This window comes from Pempheris klunzingeri, chromosome 5 (assembly GCF_042242105.1).
Source record: "Pempheris klunzingeri isolate RE-2024b chromosome 5, fPemKlu1.hap1, whole genome shotgun sequence".
NCBI classification, from domain to species: domain Eukaryota; kingdom Metazoa; phylum Chordata; class Actinopteri; order Acropomatiformes; family Pempheridae; genus Pempheris; species Pempheris klunzingeri.
Window position 1 is genome coordinate 5,336,215 of NC_092016.1, and position 17,086 is coordinate 5,353,300.

The 17,086-nt window shown below is 40.1% G+C and overlaps 2 protein-coding genes across 4 annotated transcripts in view; one reads left to right on the forward strand and one right to left on the reverse strand.

The window, feature by feature from the left end:
• Positions 1–9,172, reverse strand: part of cep290 (centrosomal protein 290) — a 33,651-nt gene extending 24,479 nt beyond the window's left edge. The window contains exons 1-14 of the mRNA XM_070830441.1: positions 9,068–9,172; positions 8,622–8,699; positions 8,339–8,408; positions 8,195–8,241; positions 7,555–7,689; positions 7,132–7,185; positions 5,769–5,915; positions 5,369–5,551; positions 5,046–5,135; positions 4,085–4,207; positions 1,434–1,557; positions 798–970; positions 274–436; positions 60–160 (exon numbers count right to left, since the gene is read on the reverse strand). Of these exons, the coding sequence (XP_070686542.1) occupies positions 60–160; positions 274–436; positions 798–970; positions 1,434–1,557; positions 4,085–4,207; positions 5,046–5,135; positions 5,369–5,551; positions 5,769–5,915; positions 7,132–7,185; positions 7,555–7,689; positions 8,195–8,241; positions 8,339–8,408; positions 8,622–8,699; positions 9,068–9,172 (1,593 nt within the window). The remainder of the gene's footprint in view (positions 1–59; positions 161–273; positions 437–797; positions 971–1,433; positions 1,558–4,084; positions 4,208–5,045; positions 5,136–5,368; positions 5,552–5,768; positions 5,916–7,131; positions 7,186–7,554; positions 7,690–8,194; positions 8,242–8,338; positions 8,409–8,621; positions 8,700–9,067) is intronic.
• Positions 9,173–9,903: 731 nt separating this feature from the next.
• The window catches only part of tmtc3 (transmembrane O-mannosyltransferase targeting cadherins 3), a 28,308-nt gene continuing 21,125 nt past the window's right edge, over positions 9,904–17,086 (forward strand). For all 3 annotated transcript variants that reach the window (XM_070830997.1, XM_070830996.1, XM_070830998.1), the window contains exons 1-4: positions 9,904–10,003; positions 10,751–10,964; positions 11,261–11,479; positions 15,450–15,549. In XM_070830997.1, the coding sequence (XP_070687098.1) occupies positions 10,776–10,964; positions 11,261–11,479; positions 15,450–15,549 (508 nt within the window). In that variant the 5' untranslated portion in view covers positions 9,904–10,003; positions 10,751–10,775. The remainder of the gene's footprint in view (positions 10,004–10,750; positions 10,965–11,260; positions 11,480–15,449; positions 15,550–17,086) is intronic.

Consider the following 17,086-nt stretch of genomic DNA (forward strand, 5'->3'; position numbering starts at 1 on the left):
GTATTCAACACATTGTGGTAATAAAACCAGGGGTTATAACCTTTGATATCTCACTTTACCTCTTTGGTGAGGATTTGGTTTTCTGCTTTGTACTGCCGTTGTCTGAGATCTTTGGCTCGTCTGAACTCTGTCATATCCACCTCCTCCTTTGGATCCAGACCTTGGGTGTCATGAAAAATATAAGTAAATAAAAGTAAAATTAATTTCACAGCTCCTGGTCAGTAGGTGTTATCTGAATAGACTGAGATATGGAAACACAGTTTTTAATCTGACCTAGTTTTTCCCGGAAATCCTCATTTTCATCCATGAGGTCATTGATTCTCATCTCAAGCTGGTTGATCTCTTTGGTCATGGCCTCTGCCTCACAATCTCTCACTCTAATTTGATTTTTACACTGTTTGATCTCTGCAATGGCTGCTTCCAATCCATAAGTGCCCTGTAATGCAGAAAAAGAGCTGTGGTTACTCATCCCTCAAAAAGCATGTCTTGTCTCACTGCTTTATTACCTTGTTTTTCAACTTGTGCACTTTTGGGGGAAATCAGGATGCGATTAGACATGGTGAAAGACAAACACTTAGCTTGTAGACACAAAAAGCATGTTGATCACACCATAGTCACATAGCCGTTTCAGTGTCTCTATTAAAAGTGAGGATGGCCAGGAAAAATGTAGTAATGAGTAATGTGCTGTGCTTCTGGGAATTTAAGTCTTAATTAATTCGATTCAGATTAAAAAAAAATGTTGATAAAAGCTAAATGTAAAGACACAAAGGAGAAAGAGAGGATATTTGCAGACTTACAGACTCATACTGGCTTAAGCGGTTCAGAGCCTCAATGAGTGTTTTGTCTTTTTCCTCAGAATGAGCTTCTGCAAGCTTTACTGCCTGCTCTGCTTCGACTGCTCTGGTCACTGCAGCTTCCAGTTTGGACTTTAGCTCTTCCACTTTTCTCTGCTGTATGGACGATGGTAGGCCTTGGGCAAGAAAAGGAAATTATTTCTTTAGCTGCAGACAAAAGCGACCTGATCTGGTGATAGTGATACAGATTTTTATGTGCAGACACACATTACTTAATATAACCTGTAATAAACTTAATCACTTCATTGTTGAGTTTTAAAATGCCAAAAAAATGTGAAAAGGGTTCAATCACAATTTACAAAATCTTAAAATTACTTATTTTTTCTGCTCAGCAGTCCTAACCCCAAAGATATTTACTTTGCGGTGATATAAAAGAGTCTTCTATCACACATGTGAACATTAATCCTACAAGTGCCTCCATGGGTGAGAGGAGAAAGGCTGATGGAGGTGTGTTGGAGTAGCTAGTCCTAAAATAATGAGTGTTGGTATCATTTTGGACAAACCATTGTATGACCTTAAGTTCATCACAACTGTCTTTGAAGGTGCTCAGTTAGGAATCTTTAGCAGTAATCCACCCACCTCTGTCCTTCTTTGTGGAAGTCTTTAGCTCCTCAATGAGCAGGGCGTGCTTCTCCATTTCCCCTGTATACTGCTCAACCTGCTCACTCAGCATCTTGATTTGATTATCTCTCTCTTGGACAGCCTTTAAAGCATTCATCAGCAATTTAAAAAAGAATAATTCATATGTAAGACAGAGCACACTGAATTACCTGTGCTTTCATCTTTAAGAAAATTTATTCAATCAAAACTACGGGAGGCTGAGGACAAAAGGCTCATGACAGATGAACTTACACTGCAGAGCTCATATATGACCTGGGCCAAGGCAGCGATAGCGAGATGGACGGGAGGATAAGTTGATAAAGTGACAAAGTAAAGACAGAAAGCAGAAAGTAGGAAAAATAAAGGATGGAAGAACATGAAATGACAATCCAGTCTAAGTCAGGATTCCTCTGCTCCAAATGACACAAGGCATGCACACACACACAATAAATTTGCAGTGTAATTGGGATTTTCATCTTGCACATTTATGTATGCAGGGTCTGGAGGAATTATACCTGGAGCACACTGTTACATTTAATGTTTTTTTGACATACAGTGGGGCAAAAAAGTATTTAGTCAGCCACCAATTGTGCAAGTTCTCCCACTTAAAAAGATGAGAGAGGCCTGTAATTTTCATCATAGGTACACTTCAACTATGAGAGACAGAACGGGGGGAAAGAATCCAGGAAATCACACTGTAGGATTTTTAATGAATTAATTGGTAAATTCCTCGGTAAAATAAGTATTTGGTCACCTACAAACAAGCAAGATTTCTGGCTCTCACAGACCTGTAACTTCTTCTTTAAGAGGCTCCTCTGTCCTCCACTCGTTACCTGTATTAATGGCACGTGTTTGAACTCGTTATCAGTATAAAAGACACCTGTCCACAACCTCAAACAGTCACACTCCAAACTCCACTATGGCCAAGACCAAAGAGCTGTCAAAGGACACCAGAAACAAAATTGTAGACTGGGAAGACTGAATCTGCAATAGGTAAGCAGCTTGGTGTGAAGAAATCAACTGTGGGAGCAATTATTAGAAAATGGAAGACATACAAGACCACTGATAATCTCCCTCGATCTGGGGCTCCACGCAAGATCTCACCCCGTGGGGTCAAAATGATCACAAGAACGGTGAGCAAAAATCCCAGAACCACACGGGGGGACTTAGTGAATGACCTGCAGAGAGCTGGGACCAAAGTAACAAAGGCTACCATCAGTAACACACTACACCGCCAGGGACTCAAATCCTGCAGTGCCAGACGTGTCCCCCTGCTTAAGCCAGTACATGTCCAGGCCCGTCTGAAGTTTGCTAGAGAGCATTTGGATGATCCAGAAGAGGATTGGGAGACTGTCATATGGTCAGATGAAACCAAAATAGAACTTTTTGGTAAAAACTCAACTTGTCGTGTTTGGAGGAGAAAGAATGCTGAGTTGCATCCAAAGAACACTATACCTACTTTGAAGCATGGGGGTGGAAACATCATGCTTTGGTGCTGTTTTTCTGCAAAGGGACCAGGACGACTGATCCGTGTAAAGGAAAGAATGAATGGGGCCATGTATCGTGAGATTTTGAGTGAAAACCTCCTTCCATCAGCAAGGGCACTGAAGATGAAACATGGCTGGGTCTTTCAGCATGACAATGATCCCAAACACACCGCCCGGTCAACGAAGGAGTGGCTTCGTAAGAAGCATTTCAAGGTCCTGGAGTGGCCTAGCCAGTCTCCAGATCTCAACCCCATAGAAAATCTTTGGAGGGAGTTGAAAGTCCGTGTTGCCCAGCGACAGCCCCAAAACATCACTGCTCTAGAGGAGATCTGCATGGAGGAATGGGCCAAAATACCAGCAACAGTGTGTGAAAACCTTGTGAAGACTTACAGAAAATGTTTGACCTCTGTCATTGCCAACAAAGGGTATATAACAAAGTATGGAGATGAACTTTTGTTATTGACCAAATACTTATTTTCCACCATCATTTGCAAATAAATTCTTTAAAAATCAGACAATGTGATTTTCTGGATTTTTTTTTTCTCATTTTGTCTCATAGTTGAGGTATACCTATGATGAAATTACAGGCCTCTCTCATCTTTTTAAGTGGGAGAACTTGCACCATTGGTGGCTGACTAAATACTTTTTTGCCTCACTGTATGTGCCAAGATACCACATGTGATATTGCTTTACCAGAGAGGATTTAAATTGTGTCCTGCAGCTATTGCTGTCATACATTAAAACATGCCCACATATTGTAATAATGTCTAGCATTAAATTAAGTAATGCTTTCATGTGTAAATATTGGCACACTTCCCTTCAAAAACACATGAGTGGGATAAATGGTAATTCCATGTTAAAGCAATATAAATGTATAGTATCTGCAGGCAAAACCATTTTTTCCATTAAAAACTAATTTTGTGTTGAAAGGTGCTCCAAAATGTGACTATATTATCTACCCCGCAGTTTAAGATGATCCTTTGGTGTAAAAGTTTCTTTCATGTATAGTGCTTGAGTGTTTTCACAAAAATGTGTCCACACAGACAAGCACAAGCACCACCATGATAACCTATCGGTCCTCATTCTGTACACACAATAGTTACATAGAGAAAGAGGATAACTTCCTCCTGTTTTGGAACAGACCTGCTGCAAGGCAATAATGTTGCTTTTGTCCAAGTCCAACTGGACTGAACGCAGCTTTTCCCTCAGATCGCGGATCATCTGCTGGTACACCAAAATTTCATCGTCCTTTCCAGAGAGCACTCTCTATGTGAGGAAAAGATCATGTCAGCACAATGGGAGGCTCCTGATGGTGCTCAATAGCTAAACAGAGACCCAAACTCAATCATGAAGGTAAAGAACCACAATGAGCACCAGGAACTAAAGCCAGAAAGTAAATCATTAAAGTCAGTCCCTTCTACGCATTCCTCTTTGTTTCTTAAGAACTATGACATCCATGCAAATTAGTTAAGTAATGAAATTTTTTTTAAAAAGTCAGCTATATTTGAAACAACACAAAGACAAAATGTCTGTCTCCAGCAACAATCTGCTGAGTGTTTTATACAAATGTTTATCTCAGTTTCAGTACATGACCACATTTATACAGTTGCCCTTCTGTTTTACTTGTTTGAGTAGTTTGTCAATGGACTATATAGTTTGGTTTTAGTTGTCAATAAAGTTTCCACTTCATTTTACTGGAAACTGGCGAATTAAGCTGTATACAAGTTAGAGCCTTGAGGAATGTCAGTCATTAATCAGTAATAATCAGTACAGTAAACTTCTCCCACATGGTTTCTGGGCCTTCGGAAAATATTTCTTTCCCGAAGCAGGGACTTTTTGTGTGACAGGAAGTAAATTGCGACTCCAGTTCCTGCTGTCAAAAAGCAGGTTATGTTGATGATTTTACACTCTTCGTTTATGAGTTCATAAAAAGGTTTCTGGATTAGTTCCTGCAGTAAAAAAGGACTAAAAAACATATGGTTTGATGTTTTAAAAATTCTAATCTCTTCCTTTATTACACACATCTTAAAGACATCTGGCTTAGAGAGCTGGCCTGAGGTTACTCATCATAAGTGTGTGTGTGTGGCATTTGATTAACACCCACCTTCCACTCCTCCACTTTGGCATTGACTGCTGCCATAATGGGGTCATCCTCTTCAGTCATGCTGTGAATCTTGTCTGTTAACTCTCTGACCTGCACATTAAACCACACACAAACCAGAGTGATTCAGTATCTTGCATGCAATATTATCACCTAAACAAAGGCCACATTAAGTTCACCCAGTTCACAAGTGTGATAACCTTGTTGTGAAATAAATGGTGCCGGGTTACTCATCTCAGTACAAAAACATTTCACATACCACCCACATATTTAAGGTGGGAAAAGAATACAGAAAAGAATGGTAGTTCATTGAGGAGGATCATTACTTGTAGCTTTGCATGATCCCTCTCTCTCCTGAGTTGGTCCATAATGGAGTCAGTTTGCTGTACAACAATCTTCATCTTGTTGTACTCGTCTGTCATCTTCTCCATTTCCTTCACCGACTCCTCCAGACTTTTCTGCATCTGCTCATTCTGTGTCTTCAGGTGTAGGTTTTCATCCTCAGCTCGCTAACAGACACAAAAGGGGTACAAAGAGCAGGTAATAAAAACTGATGAAAGACATTTTAAAAAGTTGTAAAAAGTAAGGCACTTTTTGGATTAGGGTTCGGCCTGTGCCACAGGTGGTTCTGTGTTTTTCAGAGACTATAGCAAAGTACTATTGCCAGACTTGGCAAATAATTGTCTGTTACCTCATTGTATTGTTGACAAATAGACTTCCTAGTACCTGAAGGTCTTCTAAGCACTGGTAGAGCTGGCGGTTGGCCAAGTTGAGCTTCCTCTGGGTCTCAGCGTTCTCATCTCTGGATGGGGCCGGCTCTTTCTGGTCCAGCTCTCCGCGATAGAAGTCAACATCCTGCTGGAGCTGCTCATTCTGGGCAGAGGAAGGACAGAATTATTCTCACAAACAGGAACTGGATAAAATGGTCAAACACTTTATCTATAGACACCCCAATTGTTAACTGATTTGTCTTGTGTTTAGAAGGAAAAATATTTGTTGATTAATTGATTATTTGATTAACAGAACATTTATGTGCAACAATTTTGATAACCTAATACTTCTTTCAATCGTTTTTCATTCAAAAATGCAAGAAAACCTCTAGTTTCAACTTCTGAACTGCATGGATTACCCACCGTTTGTCATATATGACAGCAAACTGAATATTTGGGCTTTTGACTGTTTATTTGACAAAACAAAGCAATTTTGAAGACATCACCATCACCATGGGCTCCGGGAACTTGTAAATGGCATTTTTTCAGTATTTCCTGCTATTGTCAAGGCCAATTAATCTATCAATTAAGAAAACACTTTCCAGATTAACAGAGTTAATGAAAATAATCACAAGCTTTACTGCAAATGTCTTTGAATATGAAGTAAATAAATTCAAGATTGTCATTTCAAGAAATCCAAAATCCGTTTCAAATATACTCTAATGCTATGAAATCTACCATGTTACTTTAAACTGAACACCAGGCATCTGCTGTTTTGTTTTATACATGTAGTACATTTATGCACACATCTCTAGAATTGAGTTACATGTGGACTGTGTAATGCTGATTTATTTATTTGTATTATGTTCCTACCAAAACCGTCCGGCTCCACATTATCTTACCTTATTCTTAATATTTTCAAACTCTCACACTGTTCGTGCTGGCCAGCTCACACCATCTCCAATTTTAACTTTTATGGACTTCTACAAAAAGCTGTGTCAAATTAATATTATAGCATTGCTACAGCAGTAGTACATGTACCAGAAGTTACCATCTGGAGAAAATGTTTTACTCCATACACTAGCTCACTTGTACCTTTATACAACTACAAACACTATAAAACGTATACTCAATTTTAACAACTAAACCCTAATTTTACTTCACTAACTATATTTCTTACCTTCTTCTTAAGCTTTTTTATCTAAGGCAATGAAATAGAAAGAGATGAAAAGAGATCAGGAAATTTGAGTAAGTATTCATATGAGGAAGTGATGGCAAAGCAGAACACAAGTTTTAAATTAAGTGAGAATAGATTTTTACTGAGGATGAAGTGATGAATAAAAAAGATCTTGTATGATGTAGTGCCAGCTGCCATATACCTCTCTTTTCAGCTTCTTGACCTCATCCTCAGCCTCCTCTGCTCGCACAACCAACTAGGAAAACAGAGTGAATTTGTATGTATGTTAATTAGTGGAAAATGTCTGGAAACATGCAATGACTAATAAGATTAGAGCAATTAAAGTTCTTAATCAAGGAATTGAAGCATGTCATACATCGTAAGTGTTTTTCTAAAGATTATTCATTACTTGAGTGTGTTAAAATAAAAATATATGAAGTTCAATAAGACCCACTGGCACTATCTTTTGCATGAATAGCATCAGAAGACAAAAAAGTGTATTCAGTGGCATACCAGCACAATGTCAACAGTGTGTGCTAACTAATATTTGTAGGTCATCCAAGGACTCAGCACTGAATCCTTAGTCCTATAATATGCATGGGAATTATGGGTAACTTTGTCATACCTCCTCGTTGGTTTTCTTTTCTTTGCCCATGTCTTTCTTTAACTGGGTCGACTCCTTATCCCTCTGCTCCAACTGGGTCTCGAGCTGCCGAATCTCATCTCTCAGAAAGCGGGTGTCTGGCCCTGTGCCGGGATGCTGAGCCGTATGGAACGGAAACAAGATATACAAACACCCAAACAACCCCCACCAAGAAACCTCTTAGTCTCCCATTACCTCAATCTGTTCAAAGCAATAATATATGCACACATTGTCATTAACAAATCCTTTAAGAAGTATGAACTTTCCCTGTAGGGCAAACTGTGGGTGTGCAAATTCTGATTACATACAAACCTCAAAAAATGAAAACAATAATGGAGTCGAAGCTAGAGGCAATGGCTGTGGGCACTCAAGGAATTAGCTGTAAGCTTCTTAGGTGCTGTCATTCAGTGATCACCACAACCAATCCCTTTGTACACAGGGTTACACAACAGTGTCAAGATTTGGCACTGTTGCCGGAAGTATGGCAGCATGAAGCGTCATTTCCATTTATACTGGCAGTCTTCCCAGTGATAAACATAAACACCTAACTGGCTCAATGACTAACATACAGTATGATAGTATAGTATAGTATGATAAATGGACAAATGCTGAAAAGCATTACCTGGCACTCTTGTTCCAGCCGCGACACCTTGGAGAGGAGTTCTTTTTCTACAGTACAGGAGACATAATCAACAATGTAAATTGTGCCGTTTGTTACAAAAACATTTGAAACCTTTTGATTACTAAACTTAATTCGTGCACTAACCGGTTTTAGCGTGCTTTACCCCGATGTCATCAATGAAGTTGAAGGCAATAGTGAGTTCCCAATCCTTCATCTAACAGGCAGGAAGAGAGGGCAATGACAAACTTATATTTGTTCAATTGCAATATTTTAAACAGCATATGCCTCCACAACAGCACAGAGGTTAATAAAGTGAATTATATAATGAATATTCTTGCAACACATTGTATATGCTAGTGTGGTTATTGATAGATAATGATATATGGTGTGTGGGAGATCAGAATATAACAATAAAAAGATTGAACACCTTCAAAAGGGCCTGAAACACTTGGAGGACGTGAACAATGTTCTCTGGAGTTTTATCCTTCACCGCCCACTCTTCTGTCTGCATGGAAAACATAGTTTCATATGTAAAACAGTAAAAGTTGTAGTCATTTGAACTTTCCTTGGACCGGTCAAAGTTCAGATGACAGCATCCACTTTACATCTGCATCAAGTGCAGACCCGGATATGTGAGATATCCAGGTCAACAGTGGCCTCAGAAAAGTGGGGACAGTCAAAGCAAAACAATCTGATTAAGTGCATTTTGCTGACAAAGCCATTGAGCAAGGAGCTCTAATACCCTGAACAATAATCTCAGATCAGCAGGACAGTAGTCTTTGTTTGTGCGAGTAGCCATGGCCAAGGCTAGACACATACAGCTTGTAATTTAAAACCAGAGAAGCGTTTGTGGTTTGGCAACTGTGCATTTACCAAAATGAACATGTCGAAGACCTCGTCCACTTGGTCTTTGTTACCCTCATGGAGGCTCGCTGGGTCAACTCTCGTCACTTTATCCCACTCAAGAGCAGCGGGCATCTTAGCGACTGTTTGTTTGTTAATGTTTAACCAGGAATTGAGCAGAAAGTGCAGCGATAACTTACTAACTAACGCTAGCTACGCAGTGTTAGTGTTAGCTGGTTACCTAGCTCATTGTAGTAAGAACATCGCCGTGCTCCTCAAAATAGCGTTAGCCTTATTTTTCACGCTAAAATTAGTTCAGTAAGGGTTACATCTGTGATTATATTTGGGAAACTACGTTAATCCACAAGTCCTACAAGTAATTTGGAAAACTTAGCAACTGCTCTCGCTGTCCTGAATTAACGTTGTTAGCTGACTAGCTAGACGTTGTGGTTTCTAGGTTAAGGTTAAGGTTTAAACCACACTTCTGTTAGTACTTGCTCGGTAAAATAGACGGGTTAAATATGCCAGAAGAACATTATAAACTATAGATAAGTTAAAATGACAGTAAACTGCCACCCTAAGGTCTCCATGATGTGATGCTTTGGCTGCTAGGTTACCACTGACAACAACAGCGTCAGTTAGCTAATTAAACGAGCCCGCAAGACAATACAACTAGCAAAAAGTGGCGAGTGGACCCTTGAAGGGAACTTTACCAAACTGTAGAGACATGACGAAAGTACTACTAAGTCAGCCGCATACGTTTGAGTTTGTCAAAAGGCACCGAGTCTAGCTTAGCTAATATTCAACTTGCGCGGTCACCTCTGCACCGGAAGTAAAACCGAGGATGTGTTGAAGCTAGCTAGTTTCCACTAGTGGAAAGCCGCCTGCTGAATGTGTAGTCCGTATGTGTGTAAACATTTTTTTGATATCACACCTGCAGTCACCGCTTGTCCTGTTATAGACACGGTAGGTAGGGAATTCAAGAAAGACCTAAAATGCATCTTCGTCCACCTTGTCTCCCGGAAAGAGTGGTACCATCCTAGTTAGCATTAGCTGCTAAATTAGCTTTATCGTTAGCTAACGTTATGTTGCAGCAGTCAGTCTGAAATGGTCGAACATGCTGATTTTGCGGGGGGGGCTTGTTCTTTTATAAGTCCGCGATCGAGCGATAGCTGTAATAAATACATTGATCAACCCAACACCTGCCATTAGATAGCTTTTTTTTTAGTAATATTCATCAGCAATGGGTTCATTTCACTCTTAAGGTCCACCCCTCCCTTATTGCTTTTACTCTTTTGCAATCAGCTGTCACTGTACAAGTTTCAGTACACTGTTTGATCTTTCAGCATGTGAGCTAATAACCTGTATTTTACTTGTAGGGTAAATTAGCTGCCAGGTCATATTCTCATATTCGAGACTAATATAATCAATCAATCAATCATAATCAGTAAAACGGGGGGGCAGAATGTCTAACATAAATAGTGCCACCACAGATTGCAAACCACCACAACGTTGAATGTGTTTTGTGAAAAGGAAACAGTAAAAGGAGAGTTGTTTCTAAAACTCACTCCTGCTCACCTTGTGCACTTGTTTTCTCAACATACCACCATACATACAACCAGGACATGAATTGACATGATAAGGTGCCTCTTATACACATCTCGGTGGCAGCTAACTTTGATGGATGTCTAACCCCTTTTTCTTCCTGGACAGTGATCAATGACGGCTTTGGTCAGCTATGGCTGTCGTGTCATGGAAGGAGATTTTACTTTTGACTGGACTGGTGGTGGGTTGTTACTGGAACAGTCTGTCATGCGGCTTTGTGTTTGATGATGTCTCCGCAATCCTTGACAACAAGGACTTACGGCCATCAACCCCTCTCCGCAACCTATTCCTCAATGACTTTTGGGGAACTCCCATGGCCGAGGTAAGTCGTGATCCACCACACACCTCTGTGTTGTATCAGTGTAGGCTTGCATTTTGTTTACATTTAGAAAAATTACACTATTGATAAAGCTGAAGTGGCATCTGTCAAGCATTTATATTTACCTCCAGGGGGATGTTTATTAGCAGTTTTATTTAGGTCGGTGAAGTAATTTGATTGCAACTTCCCCACATTAATTACTCAAAAGCTTCACTAAACATTCACCAGCTTTTAATGTCACTGTGTCAATCAACTGACATGCATCTGACTGCATGTGTATTGTGTATTTCCAACTATAGGAGCGGAGCCATAAATCTTACCGACCCTTGACCGTACTCACCTTCCGGCTGAACTACCTCTTCAGTGAGCTAAGCGCGGCATCCTACCATCTGCTTAATGTGGTTTTACATGCTGTAGTGTGTGTGCTTTTCTTGCGAGTGTGCCGACTGTTCCTGGACAAGACGTCCAGCTTGGTGGCAGCGTTGCTGTTTGCTGTGCACCCCATCCACACTGAAGCTGTAAGTGTACATTTACTTGTTGAAGGCAAATTATGTATTGCATGTTATGGCACTTTGTTATAAAGATGAAGATGCTTCTTTGCTCATTTGAAAGTCCAGTTGAATTGAGTCATGACTCATTAAGTCCTAACTCTCTCAATGTTAAGTGAGATGAATGGGCTATTAGTTATTGTTAGAGAATAATTTGTAAGGATTATTGTTTGGAGTTTTTAGTTACTAATGAGATATGAGGTCACCATTGAAGAGACACTGAGAAGCATTTTTTTCAGTAATTCATTTCATGGGATCTTTACATGTCTTCTTGAAGCTCCTCCCCCAGATGATGCCCCATCATACAGGAAAGGCCCAGCTACAGTGTTGGAGAAATGTTGAAATCATGAAGTTATAAGTACATCATAAGCAGCAGACATTTGGTCTTGCAGTGCCACTGTACACACAATTCATTACTAATTCACTATTCTCCTGTTTGAGATTAACCTTCCACTTGAGTATAAATTGGGCAGAATGTAGGCAAAACAAAAAAAATCTTGATATCTCTCAAACCAGGCAACATGCCAAGACAATCCTAATTCGCAGGCACCCATCTAGAACTGCATAACCAAACATTAGAGGAGCAACTGGGACTGTTGTGCAACCATCTGTTACATCGCACAAAATATCAAAGCCAATGCATCAGATCAGAACTTGGTGGTGCTCTTTTAACAGCAAAAGCAAACGTTGTTTTAAACTCCAAGACGTACAGTAAGGTATAAATGGTAAAAAAGTGTATAAGGCATGTGTAGATATACATACGGTACACGTCCTCACTGAACAGGAGATGGGTGTTAAGAAATCACTTGTATGTTGTTTACAACACAGCTGTAACATCAATGCCATCAATACCATTAGAGCACCATCAGAATCACATGGCTTTTATGTGACTTTTAAGAATAAAGTGACAGGGGGTGAAAAAAACTGTCCACACAGCAGATAGATTCCTGCCCCTTGTAGCCTGCTCAGGGTGTGACTACCACATCCAAGCCAGCCCCTCCTCTAGTGTTGAATGTATTTACGTGCATGCTATTAACTCACTTTTAACAAGATTAAGGTAACTCCAGTTACTGCAAATGTCGCTTAAATCCCTTCTGTTTGGAGAGCAGTGAATATCAGTCCTCTTTTTCCGACTATGGACGTTCATCTCTTAAACTTTAAGATTCTTTTTGACATTGAGAGTTAGTTGTTACAGCCATTTATCATGAATGTTATCGGGACCACAAAGTTTACTGAACTTGATCGGGAACCAAAAACCTTTTGCTTATCATTTGAACTTGATCTCATTCTCTTCAATGAGGCCTCCTTGAAAAGCCTCTTCCCCAATTAGGGCTTGTAATTCATCCTATTCAACATAGCTGAGCTGATGACCAGGCAGGCCCTGACCAGAGTGGAAAAACAAAGAAAACATTCTGCTTTTTGGGGTGGAGTGCTACTGTTACACAGCATGAACTACTGCGCCAATCTTCCTCGTGGTGTTTTCTAATCTATGCAGTCTCTTAGACTTCTAGAATGGAAACAATTTGCCTCACAAATGAGCCCTTAGAGTTAGTCCAGCAAATGCCCTTCATGTTATCACCGTCTGGAATCTCTCTCTGAACGGATCATTTGTTTTTGAGTTATGCTCCAAGCACTGAAGGTCCCTTCATGATAAGTGCGTACAAAGACCCCTTGTGTGTCCCCATGTCTTTCTCTGTGTTTTGTGGTTATCTCTTTTTGAATGGAGTTTTTTTTTTTTTTTTAGTATCTTCAAATACAAATTATATAGTGTACTCCACAACAGTATGTTAAGGCACTAAAATGGCATTAGGGGGAAAAGCATTCACTGCAGTGCTGTACAGACTGAAGGGCTTTTCTTGATTTATTTAGTTTGGTCTAAAAATATCAGAAAATGATGAAACATGTTGATCACTGTTTCCCAAAGGCCCAGATGACGTCCTCAAATGTCTTGTTTTGTCCACAACCTACTATCCAATAGAACCAAAAAATCCCCCACAAAACATTCACATTTGAGAAACTCAAATCAGAGAAGAGAAGATTTTTCCGCAAAATAACTACAAGAAATGAATCAATTATCATAACAGCTGGTGATCAATTTAATGGTTGACAACAAATCGACAGTAGGTGACAGCGGATTGATAATCGTTGCAGCTCTAATTGACAGACACACAGAAAATGTGATTTGAGTAATTCTGCGAAATTGAGCTATTTAATGTAGTCACCTTTTCTAATAATCTGTTTTAATGGACTGAAAACACAATTTCAAGGCTGTCTTGTGAGCAGATTTACCACATGTTCCTTGATGATAGTGATAGTGATAGTGATAGTATAAAGTAGATCTACATGTAGTTTACTTTTACTGTGATTAGCAGCAATCCATGCGATCTAACTAAAACTATGAATGTAGCACAAGGCAATACATGTTTTTCTGGTGCCCTTGTAGCAAAATGGCACCTGCATAGCAAATTAGGTCACCTTATCAAGTGAGCAAATGCAGTATTGTGACTGCCTGATAAAGTGATTGAGGGTAGGTATTCAGGCTCTGTGCAGTTTTTTTTTTTTTTTTTTTTAGATTGACCAATCAAAGGACAAAGTGATACATACTGGTTGCTGGCTGCAGCTAAATGGGTTATTTCTTCTTCCACCAATTGACAATTAGTAGGTTAGTCAGAAAACAATGCATGGGCCTTGTTGGAATCTACAGGTTTACACCATTCTCTATGAAGTTATAACCCTTTTGTAATCCTTAGTGTGTTTGTAAGGGATACACACTGATTATAATAGACTCTTTATGTAATGGGTTTGTAGAACCCGTTGTGGACTTCATGTGGTTTTAGTGTGTCTGTTTCCAAGAACTCAGCTCCTTGGTTATGACAGAAGTGAGAATGTTGTTTCTTCCACATGAGGGCAGTCATCATTTACACAAATGATAGACGATGCTGTCAGGGAGGCTGCTTTACAGGGATGTATATCTGCTTGCCATCTGCCAAATAGCCGAATAGACCTGTTTACACAGCTGGATTCAAAGCCTTAAACATGTGGACTCTGTTACTGCCAATTCTTGACATGTGTATTATGTTCTAAATTGGATTAGAACAGAACATTTCTCTATATTTCTTAACTTCGGATATATCAGGAATGCCATATTGTGGGATCTTTTACTAAATTTCTCTTACTGAAAGTTTTTCACTGGTTTTAGGATTTGTTAGGATGGTGGTGGTTGTTGACCCTGTGGGAGGGATGTTGCTGACACCTGCTGACACCTGAGAGCCCATGGCATGTAGCATGGCATTCATTCATTATTTTCTTATCAGGAAAGTAGTGTTTCAATTTCAGGCATGCAAACTCATCAGGGGTGAAAAGGTTGACAAAGATCCCCTTGTGGGTTCTAGGAGCATGCTCCTCCCTGGGATGAATTTTTAAGAAATCTTTTAAGAAGTAATTGCTTTAAAATGTAGATTTACAATAGATTTTTTCCCTCAATTTATGCTATAATCATCGGCAAAATGGTAACATCGGTCACATTAAAAAAATGAGCTACCACAGAGAGTCCCCTCACTCCGACCACACACAAACACTGCACTCCCTTGATGCGCTCACGGCGTGCTCGCTGAGCTCTCAGCAATGCAAAGCGACACACCAGCTGGGACGTTTGTTGATAAGTCTGTACCAGCTCATGGTAGCAGGACGGAGTTCTCGCCAAAGCTATCGCTAACTTTCTGGTAATCCACCAGAGAGGAGGAAAGGAAGCAGCTTAAGAGCAAGTCTCCAGTGCCGCTGTTAGTCGCCACTATGTTTTGTTCTATGCACTTCCGTGTTTGAGACACCAATTAATTTACCGTTGTATCTGCACTTCAGTGAGACTTAGAATACATAAATGATAAATACAAAGCTGTATGGATGGGCTGCAGTACTGACTGCTGCCTCCTTTTATCATCAGGTCACAGGTGTGGTTGGCAGAGCTGAACTTCTGTCATCAATCTTCCTCCTGGCTGCTTTCCTGGCCTACACAAGATCAACTGGTGCAGACCACTCCATTGGTAAGTCTATTGTACCTCACCTCTTGTCTCACCTCTTTAGGTCCCTTTTGGAATATGTACTGGTTTCATGTCATGTAAGTGTGCCTACTTAAGACAATGTTGCAAACATTCAAAACAAGAAAGAAACCAAACCCCAAATTCCCACTAGTGACTGTAGGTCACGAGTGATTCAGTGACATGCAAAGTTTTTGGCAATGTTGCAGTCCTTTCATTGGTAGCTGCCCTCAATCACATGTTTGTTGACAACAGGAAGGGCTGGACACCAGGCATGGAAGAAAACTTTTAGCATTAAGAAGCTCCAGGCCACAATTTTCCAGGATGACATTAAAACAATTCAGTTCATTTTTTTATTTATGAGTAGGAAGATTTATCCATTTAAGTTATGGATTTGGTTGACTACAGCCCTGTAGGCCACACAGTCAGAGGGTAGGGATCGGTGTCACTGTGTGTGTGTGTGTGTCTAAATTTCTATGCTACAACGTATCAGTGTCCTTTAATTTTAATTTCATGATCATGCGTTTGGTTGTGTGTATGTGTATCTGTCAGCAGCTAATCAGGAATACTACTCGCCCCATCAGCCTTTTTTGTGCACGTTTAATGCTGAATGACCTCTCATGGTCAATAACACTTTATCGTATTGATTGTTTTATACCTTTATTTACTGCTGACATGTTACTTCTTTTAACCAACCAGTCTCTTCAGTTTGGAATCACAGTGCAATCAGCTAGGCTAAAAACAAGCCTTACCTAGTCTTTTGTAGTCCACATTTTGTCCTTTGTTGTTGCTCAAAAACTGACATCCATAGAAAAGTTTGGGCTTTTTAGTTTTATTTTTTTTTTTACCGGCGCTGTCCACGGTGCTGAAAGTAGTGACGCGAAACACTTTGCCCCACATAACCAATCCTTATTTAACCCCTGCTTATACCTATCTCGAGCAATTTAATAATATTGTATAGTCAAAGGTTCTTAAAATGCTTGTGTATGTGTTTTCTGGCCAGATGACTGTCAATGTTTCCTTTAGGTCAGTCCGTCAATGTCAGGTTTAGGTCTTGTGCGGTAACACTTAGTAAAACAGTGTGGAGGTTGCCATCGCTGGTGAGTGTTCTGTGATTGATCTTGTTCAGATTCCTGATTGAAAGCATCTCTTCACACGGGTAGCTTAACGTGGTTTGACACTGGCAGCTTGAAGCCGAAGCTCTGGCATCAGAGCAGGGCGGAGGAGACAGTGAAAGTCCCTGACTGCAGCATCCTGGAACTCAGTCAACTGTTGCACTGCAGTTCTATTAACTCCATTTGAAGGTGATGTGGCGCACCATTGACGGCAGTGGTGACGGGATTTGCAAAGACGACAACACTTAAGTGTTGTGCTTTGAAGTCAGAGAAGGGCGATCAAATACACTAATCAGCAGGTACATTTTGTAGTCAATTGAGCAAATCAGAAAGCACCTGGGACTGAGGTTCTGCTGGAAAGCTGCGATTGTGTTGTTCATCCTCTTTATGACATATTTGCAGCCCTACAGCCTCCTTCAGTTGGGCAG